Below are 14,523 nucleotides of genomic sequence, written 5' to 3' on the forward strand. Positions count from 1 at the left end.
ATCCTCTTTGACCATAATAGGGAAAAATATTTTTTGCAAGACAATGAAATATATATATTCCAGCTTTTCTACATAAAGATAATACAACCATGCAAAAAGAGACTATGAACAGTTACATGAGAATAAAAAGTACAGGGGCTACCTCAAGGGGTAGGATCTAGGCAGGTGTGGGACAAAAATAGGGGGAAAGTCTTTTCACATTATACTTTTGTATATGTTGTTATTTGGACTGACCTATTCAAAAATTAAGTTTACAAAGCTGTGGAGGCAGGGGATAGCATACTGCAAACATCTGTGAGTGTAAAATTGTCTTTATTGAAAGGAAGTCTCCAGGATACCTTTGGACCATTTTCACTTATTTGGGAAATAATTGGTGAGAGATCAAGCTTTGAAAAGGAGTTTCCATAAAGTTGACAGTATTGGAATTACTCACATGAACCTCATCCCATTAGTGCTCTGTCCTTTCATTAAGATAAGCATAGTTTCCTAGCCCGTGTGCCTGCAAACGCATGTATCTTGACTTGGTTACGATATGCTGTGATATTATTCCTGTTCAGCTCTCCGAGTAGCTGAGCATATCCTGGAGCAGCGTGAGCTCCAATTTGGTTGCTCTTTATGAAGGGCACAGGTTGACAAGTTGAGAAACTTGAATCCAAACAGAATTTACACTAATTCAATCAAGTAACTATTTATGAATACCTATTATGTGCACTGGGACTCCGTTACTCAATCCATAAGAGAAAGGAAGATGACTTATTCTACACTGAAAAAGAAATTGTCTAGAATAGTAACAATACCTGTATATTAATTAAGCAGTAGCAAATTGAAGTCAACTCTTTATCAGGGTTAATACTGGTATCATGTTCACATAGATGTTTTCATTAGACACTTCTGGGCATTTGCTTTATTTGATGTATTATGTTGAAGCATAAAAGAACTTGAAAATTTTTGCCAGCAGAAATTGCAAAAAAAACCCCCAGATTTCCTGTTAAACCTTTTATTTTAACATTCTATTAAAATAATTTTACTTTTAAACATAGCATCAGCTCAGTATTTTTAAAGTCATATTTATTGAAGATATATAGAATTTAATCTTGCTAGTAGTAAATGAATCTATGAGGTTTATATTAATAATTCTATGAGTTTTGACAAATGCATATAGTATTTTGTTTGTTTCATTAATCCCTTCACCTTTTCTCCCATTGCCCCAACCCCCTCCCATCTGGCAACCATCAAAATGTTCTTGTATCTATGAGTCTGTTTCTGTTCTACTTGTTTATTTTGTTTTTTAGATTCCACATATAAATGAAATCATGGTATTTATCTTTCTCTGACTTATTTAACTTAGCAAAATACCCTCTAGGTCCATCCATGTCACTGCAGATGACAGGATTTCATTATTTTTTATGGCTGAGTCATATTCCATTTTATACATGCAGCACTTCTTTATTAGTTCATATATTGATGGACACTTAGGCTGCTTCCATATCTTGGCTAATGTAAATAATGTTGGCAATGACAATGTGGATGTATATGTCTTTTCAATTTAGTGTTTTGGGATTTCCAAAAAAGGAATTGCTAGGTCCCTCTTTGTATCTTTTTGTAGCCTTTCTTTAAAGTCTGTTTTGTTTGGACTAAGTATTTCTACCCAGCTTTTTGTTTTGTTTTCTTTCCATCCCTCTGCTTTCAGTCTATGTGTCTTTCCATCTGAAGTGAGTCTCTTATAGACGGCCCATGTAAGGGTCTTGTTTTGTTATCCATTCAGCCACCCCTATACTTTTTGATTGGAGCATATAATCCTTTTGCATTTCAAGTAATTGTTGATAGATATATATTTATTGCCACTCATGGTTCATATTTTTAATCTCTTTTATCTTCTTGAAGAAGACCCTTTAACATTTCATGTAATACTGATTTGGTGGTGATGAACTCCTTTAGCTTTTTCTTGTCTAAGAAGGCCTTCCTTTATCCTTTTAGGTTCAAGAATAGGGTTAGGTCTGTGATTCATTTTGCATTAATTTTTTATTCAATTTAAGGTACGGATTCAAGTTCATTCTTTTACATATATCTGTCCAGTCATTCCAGCATCATTTATTTTAAAACTATCCTTTCTGAACAGAATTGCATTTGCACCTTTCTTGAAAAATCACTTACCGTATGTGTATGGGTCTCTTTCTGGACTCTTCATTCTGTTCTGTTAAACTATTCGTCCACATTTACATCATTCCCACACTGTATTGATTACTATAGTTATGTAATAAATTTGAAATCATGCAGTGTTAGTCCTTCAACTTTGTTTTTGTCTTTCAAATTATTTTGGCTATACTAAGTCTTTTGTATATCTCTCTGAATTTTATAATTAGTTTTTCAATTTCTACAAAACACTATGGAATGGGATCATACTGAACCTATATATTGGTTTGGAGAGAATTGTCATGTTCCAATCCATGAACTAGTTATAAAACTCCATTTATTTAAATCTTTAATTTCTCTCAGAGATCTCTTCTTTCAGTGTATAGGTCTTGTGCATCTTTTGTCAGATTTCTTCCTAAGAATATAATATTTTATGCTATTTGGGATAGCATCATAAAAAACTTTAGTTTCTGATTGCTCATTGCTACTATGTAGAAATACAAATGATTTTATATATTGACCTTATATCTTACCAATTTGCTAAATTCACTTACTAGTTCCAGTAGCTTACTTGTATATTCTCTCAGATTTTTCTACTGAGATGATCATGGTATCTGTGTATAAAAATAATCTTTCTTGTTCTTGTCTAATCTGGGTACAATTTTTTTTTTGGTTTTATTGTATTTGTTAATATCTCCCGTTCAGCGTTGAGTAAAATTGGTGAGAACAGACATCCTTGGCTGAGAGGGAAGGTATTTATTGAGTCTTTATCTATGAAGTTATATGATGTTAGGTATAGGCTTTTCACAGATACCTTTTGTCAGGTTGAGGAAGTTCCCTTCTATTTCCAGTTTTCTGGGAGTTGGTTTAGTTGTTTTTTTTTTTTTTTAATGGGAATGAATGTTGAGTTTGATCATATGATTTTTCTGCATCGACTGAAGTAATCAATATTTTAAGTTTCTTAATATGATCAGTTACATTGCTTTTCAACTGTTAAACAAACCTACACTCTTGGAATAAACACTTGCTCATAATATATTCTTTTTTAGATTTGGGAGCGGAATCGCTGGGTCAAAAAGCAGTTTCATTTTTAGTTCTGGTTTGTTTTTTTCTTTTTATGAAATTCCATACTGTTTTCCACAGTGGGTGCACCAGTCTATATTCCCACTAACAGTGCACTAGGGTTCCCTTTTCTAGCACTTACTGTTTGTTGATTTGTTTATGATGGACATTCTGACTGGCGTGAAGTGATATCTCAATGTGGTTTTAATTTGCATCTCTCTGATGGCTAGTGATGGTCAAGTTGATTAATATTGTTAAATGTACTATATCTTTGCTGAGTTTCCATTTGTTCTATTAATTATTGAAGGAGAGTTTTGAAATCTTGAACTATAGTTGTGGATTTGTTCATTTCTCCTTGCAGTTCAATCAGTTTTTGCTTCTCATGTTTTGAAATTTTGTTACTGGGTACATAAATATTTAAGATTGCTATGCCCTCATAATAAATTGATTCTTTTAGCATCGTGAAATAATCTTCTATCACTGTTAATATTCTTTGCTCTGGAATTTATTTTGTCTGATATTAATATAACTCTCCAGCTTTCTTTTTAGTACCTTTAACAGTATTTTTTATCCTATCCTTTTTCTTTTAACCAGTTTTATCTTTAGATTTAAAGTGTGTTTTTCGTCCATCAGTAGATGAGTGGATAAAAGAGCTATGGTACAGTTACACAATGGAATACTACTCGCTGTAAAAAAAGAAAATCTACCCTTTGCAACAGTATGGATGGACCTGGAGAGTATTATGCTAAGTGAAAAAGCCAGTCAGAGAAAGGCAAATACCATATGATTTCACTCATATGTGGAATCTAATAAACAACAAACTGAACTGACAAGCAAAGTAGAGATAGATTCACAGGGAGCAGGCTAACAGGTCTGGGCAGGGCAGTTGAGGGTGGCAGGATCAAACAAAAAAGAAAAAACTCATGGACACGAACAACAGTGTGGTGGTTGCAGGCAGAGGGGTGGGTGGGAGTTGGAAGAGGGTATAAGGGGGATAAATGGTAATGGAAAAATACAATAAAAAATAAGCAAACAAAAAAACAAAGTGTGCTTCTTGTAGATAGCATATAGTTGAAATTTGTTTTCTTTAATCCTTACTTTGTCTTTTAATTGGGTCATCTAGACCATTATATTTAATGTGATTATTGATATAATTGGGTTTAAATTTAACATGATGTGATTTGTCTATTTGTCCCATCTGCTCTTTGATGCCATTTTACTTTTACCTTTTTCTGTCTTCTTGTGGATGAATTGAATTTTTATGATTATATTTTTCTTATTTTGGCTTATTAGCTATAATTTTTTGTTTCGTTATTTTTATTTATTTACCTTTATTTCTATTTGCAGTACTATAGATGTCCCCATCCCCCCATTTTTCTGACCATCACCACACAGTTGTCTGTGTCTGTGGGTCATACATATAAGTTCTTTGCTAATCCCTTCACTTTATTTCATACAGTCCCTACCTCCTACCTACCATTTATGCTTATTCCCTGTACCTTTTCCCCCTCTTTTTCCCTCCCACTCCCCCACTGATAACCCTCATGTGATCTCCATTTCTATGGTTCTGTTCCTGTTCTAGTTGTTTGCTTAGTTAGGTTCATTTGTTAATAGTTGTGAGTTTGTTGTCATTTTACTATTCATATTTTTATCTTCTTTTTCTTAGATAAGTCCCTTTAACATTTCATATAATAAGGGCTTGGTGATGATGAAATCCTTTAACTTGGCCTTATCTGAGAAGCACTTTATCTGTCCTTGCATTCTAAATGAAAGCTTTGCTGGATAGAGCAATCTTAGATGGAGGTCCTTGGCCTTTCATGACTTGGAATACTTCTTTCTAGCCCCTTCTTGCCTGCAAGGTCTCTTTTGAGAAATCAGCTGAATAGTCTGGTGGGAAGTCCTTTGTAGGTAACTGTCTCCTTTTCTCTTGCTGCTTTTAAGATTCTCTCCTTATCTTTAATCTTGGGTAATGTAATTATGATGTGCCTTGGTGTGTTCTTCCTTGGGTCCAACTTCTTTAGGACTCTGTGAGCTTCCTGGACTTCCTGGAAGTCTATTTCCTTCACCAGATTGGGGAAGTTCTCCTTCATTATGTTTTCAAATAAGTTTTCAATTTCCTGCTCTTCCTCTTCTCCTTCTGGCATTCCTGTGATTCGGATGTTGGAACGTTTAAAGTTGTCCGGGAAGTTCCTAAGCCTCTCCTCATATTTTTGAGTTCTTGTTTCCTCATTCTGTTCTGGTTCAATGTTTCTTTCTTCCTTCTGCTCCAAACTGTTGATTTGAGTCCCAGTTCTCTTCCCATCACTATTGGTTCCTTGTACATTTTCCTTTACTTCACTTTTCATACCCTTCATTTTTTTCCTCTATTTTGTGACCATACTTAACGAATTCTGTGAACATTCTGATTACTAGTGTTTTGAACTCTGCATCTTATAGATTGGTTATCTCTTCATTGCTAAGTTGTATTTTTTCTGAAGCTTTGATCTGTTCTTTCATTTGGGCCATGTTTTTTTTTTGTCTTGGCACACCTGTTATGTATTAAGGGGCAGAGCCTTAGGTGTTCACTAGGGCGGGGCAATCACGTCACTACATTGTGACGCTATGTGTGGGGGAGGGGTCTGAGAGAATAATGGTGCTTGCTTGGCTCTCTGCTGGATTTTAGTCACTTCCCCTGCTACCCACAAGCAAATTGGTCCTTACTGGTGCTGATTCCTGGGTAGGTGGGTTTGTTTATGTTTTAGGGCCCTGTGGGTCTCTCCAATGAACTCTCCTGTGAGGCTGGGAGTTTCTCCTGCTGCTTCAACCCTCACAGGATTTTTCAGTCAGAGCTTTGAGGCTTTATTTCCCACGCTGGGACCATAGGTTGCACTGTTTCTCTTGCTCCCTGGTTGTTCCTCATGGTTTATCTGCACACAGATGTGGGACCGTTCGCTCTGCCAGCCACCGCCTTTCCCACCTGGGTCCACCAGACACCACCTTGCCCCGAGTCCTCTCTGCCCCTCCTACCGGTCTGGATGAATGTTTTTTCTTTAAGTTCATGGTTGTTGGACTTCCATACAGTTCAATTTCTGTCATTTCTAGTTGTTTTTGTTTTTAAATTTGTTGTTGTCCTTCTTTTGGTTGTGTGAAGAAGCACAGTGTGTCTAGCTACGCCTCCAGTTTGGCTGGAAGTCTCTGTTAATTAGTTTATTTTGTTCATTAGATTCTGCATATTAGTGAGATCCTCTTTCACTGACTGACTTATTTCACTTAGCATAATAGTCTCCAGGTCTATCCATGCTGTCTTTACTACATATATTTGACTTATCATAGTCTACCTTTAAGACATAATGGAATATAATACTATCATTCATTTATTTTACTTCATTCTATATTATATTCCATTTTATGGATATACCAAAATGCATTTAGCCTATCCATTGTTGGTGGGATTTAGGTTGCTTCCATATTTTACTCTTATGAATATTGCTGGATGAACATATTTGTATGTTTTTGCTTGCTTTTGCATATATATCTATGAGATAAATTCACAGAGGTGAATTGTTCAGTTGGGCATTTTTCTGACATTTAAGTCCTCCTTGAAAGTTTAGCAGTTTAGATGACTATGAAAATTAATATTTTAAAGATATTAGTGCTCATAAAATGTGTTCCAAAGTCATTGTGATATAATTAACCATTGATAACTATTATCTTTTATAAGAGTATCTGATGTTTTGAATTGTTTTCTTGTTTTTCAGCTCTGGAAGCAATTACTGCTTTCAAGAATACACTAATATCTGATGAGATAGGAGAGACTGACTTATTTACGGATGCTCATTTACATGGCAAACTTTTAGGCTTAGCTGCCCAGTTTGCTCTAGAGGTAACTCTTATGTATCATTTATGAAATTTTTACCTGTTTTTCATTTTGAGAGACAGTTTAGGCACAAGAGAGACCTGTGCTTACTCCTTTTACTATTTGGTCTCATATTTTCACAACAAGCTTGATTGCAGAATTGTTTTATTTCTCTTCATTTCTTTACACTGTAAATGAAACAAAATGAGGTAACAGGTTTGTGCTTAAGACTACAGAAAAAATAAATATAACAAAACATTAAGTTTAGAAAGAAACACTCAATTTAAAATGCTATGTCATGCAAACAAATACAGTGGTTATCTATTAAGAAATTTATTTTTCTCATCAATTTGAAAAAAATAAAACCAGTTTAAATTTCTATGGACCTCTTCAGTTCTTGACCACAAAGCACTTTTGCTTCAGAAGTAATAAGTATTTGCACCCTGGTTTTCACTCACAGAATTCTAGTCCTTAGTAATATATAGGATTAGGAAAAGCATCATAGCAACTGTGGAGCTCTTAGACCCAATGATGGACTAGATTCTTAATTTCATCATTTGTGAAAAATAAAGGTAATACCTACAGAATTGTGGAAATTAACTGAGAAGGTAGCTAAAAATGTGATTTGAAGCTTGGTCTACATATATAGTAATTATGTTATTATTAACACACATACATCCTGGCCACAGCAGCTATTTCTTCTGCTTCATCTCATGTTACTCCCCTATGTCATCATCATATGTTCAGTGCTGGGGTGAGTGAGAAGGTATCTTAAAACTGAAAAATGAAGCAGGCAACCCCATAGAATACAACAGAACTTATTATAAAGCAGTTTACTCATGGGAAGATTGGGTCAGAGTGGAGCAGATGACCCAGCTATTGTGCACAGATTATTCACCACTACCAGACCCCTGTTACAGTTTTATAATATAACTTTGGTGCTAGTGGCTGACAGAACAAAGGGACAAAATGCAGTAGTGCCACGGGTCATATCCCCTAGTGGTCTGCTGACAGATGATTGTTTATAATTGATACTATTGCCACTTTGATATTTATCTCATTTGATGCCATTCTGGGTATTATAACGACAATGTTTATGGCTATGTTTTAAGGAATACAGATAACCATCAATTAGAAGGCTTTGATATGCTTTTTAAGAGCAATGATGTTGGTCAAAGATCACAGCATGAAACTTCAAATGAAATCTGGGACATAAAGATGGGGTTGGTTTTGTTCACATCTACGTCCATGTATCATAATAATATAAGCTACCATTACATTAGCCACAAGATCTAGGATGGTGGAGACATAAGCCCTCTATCACTCCAACCAAACATAGTGTCTTTCAAACAGGCCAATCACATTCCTTTTTACATGTCTTGTTTATACCATCTTTTAAAAAGTGTTCTTGCCCTAGCTGCCGTAGCTCAGTGGATTGAGCACAGGCTGTGAACCAAAGTGTCGCAGGTTCGATTCCCAGTCAGGGTACATGCCTAGGTTGCAGGCCATGACCCCCAGCAACCCCACATTGATGTTTCTCTCTGTCTCTCTCTCTGTCTCTCTCTGTCTCTCTCTCTCTCTCCCTCTCCCTCCCTTCCCTCTCTAAAAAAAAATAAAATAAAAAATAAAATAGAATCTTAAAAAAAAAGAATACAGAGATTCTGTATAACTCAAAAAAAAAAAAGTGTTCTTGCTTATTTAAATGCTACCCTTTTCAAAGCTCAACCTAAGCTTTCCCTCTACTATGGAGACTTCCCAAATCAATTCCATTTTCATGTTCTCTTGCTATTCTGAATTTCAGTAATTTGTAACGTATATGCTAGTTACGGCCTTATATTGCTCATGCATGGCTTGTCTATCCAAATTAACTTATGAAATCTTTGAGGACCATATTTTTAGCACCTAGCCCAATATCTCACCCATAGTAGTTACTAAATATGGTTTGAATGATCTATGTCTTAATAAAACAGGGTAACAGAACTCTTAGAGGGGGAAAATATTTGGCAGATGCAGGTACAGGATATGTTTGTGTAGGATGGGAAAGAGGAAATGAGAGAAATTTGGTAGTGGGGAAGTCAAAGGCAAATACCTTTTTAAATGAAGGTTTATAAATTTATATTTGATATAGAAAGCAGAAGAATTATGGAACTGTACTTCTGAAAAGGAAAATGGCTTTAATGAGGAAGAAAAAAGTCAGAAAAAATAGCTAAAAGTAGTTTGAATTAGAGGATGGATGACCAAACCCAAGATATTGAATATATACCCACAAAGGAATAAGTGTAGTATCCAGTTTTCACTCACTACAGTTGCTTTACAAATTGCATTTGAAATGCTAGTGAGAATATCATTCACTTGGCAAATGTTTGTTGAGTAGCTCCTATGTGCCAGGCACTATTCTAGTGTCTTGGGATAACTAAGTAAATGAAACAGTGATAGGCTTTCTTGGAGCTTACAGTCAAGCAGAAGGAAAGCAGATAATAAATAAGCAAGTTTGTATAATATGTTAGAAATTGATGGGTCATATAAAAAATAGAGCAGAATAAAAAGGATCAGGAGTGAGAACGGGCTGGATTGGTGTGAGTTATTTAAAATAGGGTAGTGAGGGTAGGTCTCATTGTGAAGATGACATTTGTGCAAAGACTTGAAATTGGTAAGGCAGTTAGCCTTGCACATGTGCAGGGATGGGAAGTAAAGACGGAGTATTCTAGGCAGAATTGAAAGCCAGTACAGAGTCCCCAAGGTAAGGTACCAAGTACAGCAAGGTTGGCAAGGCTCTTAAGTGTTTCTGTATAGGGAAGAGTGGGTTTCTGACACCAATACGAACCTCTTCTGTTTCTGTCAATGAGCCATATCTTCATTCTACCATCTTGCAGGGCTTCTTTTGAGAATACAAAATGAGCAAATTGCTATCTTTTTCTTGTTCTTAACGGGCAGGAATATAGATAACATTTTGTAAACATGACTTTGAGATGTAATTTAACATACTCTATTTTGTCCTTTTTAGAATGGACAACAAGATGCTGGAGAAAAGGCTTTGGAATATTTAGCCGTATGTTCAGAAGACACAGAACAAGTCCTGACAGCTATCAAGTAAGTAATTTATATCCTATAGATAGCAAAGGATTTCCTGCATGTGTGCATACCACATTTTCTTTATCTGTTCATCCAGACACTTAGATTGTTTTCATATCTTGACTGCTGTGAATAATGCTGCAGTGAACATGAGAGCGCAGATTATCTCCTCAAGGCAGTGATTGCCTTTCGTTCGGATATATAACCAGAAGTGGAGACTGCTGTCTCATGTGCTAGTTATGTTTTTAATTTTTGAGAAACCTCCTTACTGCTTTCTGTAGTGGCTGTACCAATTTATAATCCCACTAACAGTGCAAAAGTTCCCCTTTTTTTTCACATCCTCACAAACACTTAGCACTTATATTTTTTGTGATAGCCATTCTAACAGGTGTGAGGAGATATCTCACTGTGGTTTTGATTTGCATTTCTCTGATGATTAGTGATGTTGAGCATCTTTTCGTGTACCACTTGGCCATCTGTGTCTTCTTTAGAAAAATGTCTATTCAGGTCCTTTGCCCATTTGAAAATCAGATTGATTGGGTTTTTGTGCCTTTGTTTTGCTATTGAGTCATATGAGTTTCTTTATTTAAAGATTTATTTCTTTTTAGAGAGAGGGGAGAGAGGGAAAGAAACATCAGTGTGTGAGAGAAACATCAGTCAGTAGGTTGTCTCTCACACACCTCCAACTGGGGACCTGGCCTGCAACCCAGGCATGTTCCCTGACTGGGAATTGAACCAGTGACCTTTTGGTTTGTGGGATGATGCCTAACCCACTGAGCCACACTAGTCAAGGCATATAAGTTTCTTATATGTTGTGGATATTTACCCTTATCAGATACATGGTTTGCAAATATTTTCTCCCATTCTGTAGGTTGCATTTTCATTTTGTTGATATTTTTTCTTTTTTGCTATATAGAAGCTTTTTAGTTTGATGTAGTCCTACTTATTGATTTGTGCTTTTTTTGTTTATGCTTTGGGTGCCATATCCAAAAAATCATTGTCAAGGAACTCTTTTCCTGTGTTTTCTTCTAGGGGTTTTGTGGTTTCAGGTCTTATATTTAAGTCTTTAGTCCATTTCAAGTTAATTTTTTGAGAGTAATATAAGATATGGGACCCAGTTTCCTTTTTTTTGCATGTGAATATCCAGTTTTCCCAACACCATTTATTGAAAAACAAAACAAAACAAAACTGTCTTTCGTCTATTCAGTATTCTTGGCTCCCTTGTCCAATATTAGCTGATTGTGTATACGTGGATTTATTTCTGGACTCTCTTATTTTATTACCTTGGTCTATATGACTATTTTTATGCTAGTACCATGCTGATTACTATAGCTTTGTAGTATAACTTTAAGTCAGGATGAGTGATCCCTTCAGCTTTGCTGTTTCTCAAGATTGCTTTGGCTACTTGGGGTCTTTTGTAGTTCCATAGAAATTTTAGGATTTTCTATTCCTGTAAAAAAAATACCATCAGAAATTTGATAGGGATGCTTAATTAAAAAAAAAAAATCCCTGGCTGGTGTGGCTCAGTTGATTGGAGTGTTGTCTCATACACTGAAAGGTTGTGGGTTTGATTCCCAGTCAGGGAACATAGGTTGGGGGTTCAACCTAGATATGTTTCTTTCTCTCTCTGTCTGTCTCTGTCTCTCTCTATCTCTACCTCTGAGCCTACTTTTTTCTCTAAAAACAATGAAAAGATGTTCTCGGGTAAGGATTTAAAAAAAGATAACTGTTGAACCTGATTTTCCCCCTGATTTTTCTCTTTATGAGGGAAAATGGTTTGTTAAAAGAGAACTTCTACAATAGTGAGGCAGAGGAAAGTGAGGTTAGGAAAGTGATGTGACTGAGAATATGCCAGCGGGAAAAATTGGAAAGCAGAAGGGCTACTTGAGGCCATGGTGCCAAAGGAAAGTGGAGTCCCAGAAATACAAGTATCAGAAGGTGTCTTGAGATAACTTGCATTCCTTCAGTCAGATAAATATCTAAAATCATTCAGGATAGATGGTATTTTTGAAAGATTTTTAGGGTTTGGCCCTGGTTGGCATGGCTCAGAAGACTGAGTGCCCACCTGTGAACCAAAAGGACAACGGTTCGATTCCTGGTCAGGGCGCATGCCTATGTTGCACACCAGGTCCTTGGTTGGGGACCTGTGAGAGGCAGCTGATCAGTATTTCTCCCACATTTCTGTTTCTCTCCTTCTCTTTCTCCCTCCCTTCCCCTCTCTCTAAAAATAAAGAAAAGCTTTTTAAAAAGATTTTTAGGGTTTGAAACTTTACAAACTGACATTATTTTGTCCATGTACCATTGCACTGCCAGATTTGTTCAAAGAATAGTTATCCTAGTTTATGTGGAACCCAAATGCCGTTCCAGGTTCCTTTATGGGAAGAAAAACACATGAACACTGTTCGCATATGATACTTGATGTTCTAGCGGGTGATTTGGAACAATGATATATACTGTGGAACAATTTGGAATTTGTCATAAACATTGCTTTTGTTCTTAAATTATTTTATCTAATTTACCCTTCCAAAATTACAAATTGGTATATTTTCATTACAACCATTAAAAACAATACAAAGTTCCATAAGTAAAATAGAATTAATCTCCTTTCTGCCTCCTGGGGTAATCAAGGTTAATAATTTGGTATGTATTCTTTCACATGTCTCTTCCTAAGTATCGCTGTATATTACTTTATCATACAGGTGCTTGTGCCGTCTTATTGCTCCAAAAGTTTCTGATGAGCAGGAATCTGCAAACCAGTAAGTTCTTTCAATGGAAGCAATGTATTCATCATTAGAAAAATCATAGTAGTAGCTTTCAATAGAAACTTTATATCGAGAGAGGTATAGTACAGTGGATAAGATCTATATAGGCTGTGGGGCTAGTCTTCTAGCTTTATATCCTGGCTCTGCCACTTATTAGATGTGTGGCCTCGGCTTGTGTCCCCATCCGTACAAAGGGAATAATAGTAGCGCCTACTCTGTGGGGCTGCTGTGATAACTGGATGAATAAATTGTAAAACATTTAGAAGAAGAGTACCAGGCACTTACTAAGCCCTCAACAATGTTAGCTATGATTTCATTATGATATTGCATCTGTTTCCTTCTTTCTTAAGAGGAGACTTAAATATTGATATACCCCTTACTTTTTCCCACAGAAACATATGACCTTGTTGGCTTGTTCATTCTGATGCTGATCCTCTATCAGCTCAGCTGAGAGTATTCAAATACGTCTCTGCTCATAGTTTCCATGGCATAAGATATTAAGAAATTAACAGTTTGTGGAAGAATTGGGTCACTGATATTTTCCATTCACAAAATTCACTACAGCCTAATGATTTGAAGGAAAACTCTATTCAAGGCCTTGATTGGTTACAGCTTTCAGAGAACAATTACCATCTCTACATTCTCTAATCAGACAGAATTCTGCTTTTTTGTGTACCTCTACTTCCCTTTTGCTTTATACATTTGTACCTGGAGACAATATAATTTTCAGCAAAATTGTTTGGGAAATATCTGTGACTGAGATAATATTGCATTGATGACAAGTGTTTTCATAATACAAATTTTACCCAAGCATGTATGATAAAAATTTTACCTCTTCACATGCCCTGTGAATCCATTACAAGGCAACTCAATCAAGAACAACAACAAAAGATATTGAGACAATTGGAAATTTGAATAATGACCAAATAATTATATTAAGAAATTATTAATTTTTAGGCATATAATGGTTTTGTGGTTAAATTTCTTTTAAAAAATCCTTGGCTGTTAAAGACATATCCTAAAATATTTATGGATGAAATGGTGTAATGTCTGGAATTTGCTCCAAAATAATATGGGAGGAGAAGGAGTGGGTGGAGCACATCATTGAAGTAAGATCGATGATGAGTTAATAATTATTGAAGTTGAATGATGGATATGTGGGAATTCACATGTATATTAACATATAAGTATCTTTCAAATTTTATGCAAAAAAAGTTAGATGAACAAAATAGAAACAGACTCATAGATACAGAGAAAAGACTAACAGCTATCAGAGGGGAGGGGAGTTGGGGGGCTGGGTGAAAAGGTGAAGGGATTAAGCAAAAAAACAACACTTACAGACACAGCAGTATGGTGATGACCAGAGGGAAAGGGGGGTGAGGAGAGGTAGAAGGGGGTATTAGAGGATAAACAGTGATGGAAGGAAACTTGACTTGAGGTGGTGAGCACAGAATACAATATGCAGATGATATATTATAGAATTGTAAACAGGAAACCTATATAATTGTATTAACCAATGTCACTTAGTAAATTCAATTTAAAAGGTTAAAAAATAAAAAAAGGAAACTGAGAGACTAACCTTGATAATTACTAGATTGTAAGAGCTCCTAGAAGGCTAGGAATATTTGTATTTACCTGGAACCTCGGGTAGTATTTGAC

At 35.8% G+C, this 14,523-nt stretch overlaps 1 protein-coding gene across 1 annotated transcript in view; it reads left to right on the forward strand.

Annotated features, from left to right (window-relative positions):
- TEX11 (testis expressed 11) overlaps positions 1–14,523 on the forward strand; it is a 111,017-nt gene that overhangs the window by 69,096 nt on the left and 27,398 nt on the right. The window contains exons 17-19 of the mRNA XM_045847378.1: positions 6,933–7,057; positions 10,035–10,120; positions 12,802–12,858. Coding sequence (XP_045703334.1) covers positions 6,933–7,057; positions 10,035–10,120; positions 12,802–12,858 — 268 coding nt within the window. The remainder of the gene's footprint in view (positions 1–6,932; positions 7,058–10,034; positions 10,121–12,801; positions 12,859–14,523) is intronic.

This window comes from Phyllostomus hastatus, unplaced genomic scaffold (assembly GCF_019186645.2).
Source record: "Phyllostomus hastatus isolate PE091 unplaced genomic scaffold, TTU_PhHast_1.1 phas_contig_551, whole genome shotgun sequence".
NCBI lineage: Eukaryota > Metazoa > Chordata > Mammalia > Chiroptera > Phyllostomidae > Phyllostomus > Phyllostomus hastatus.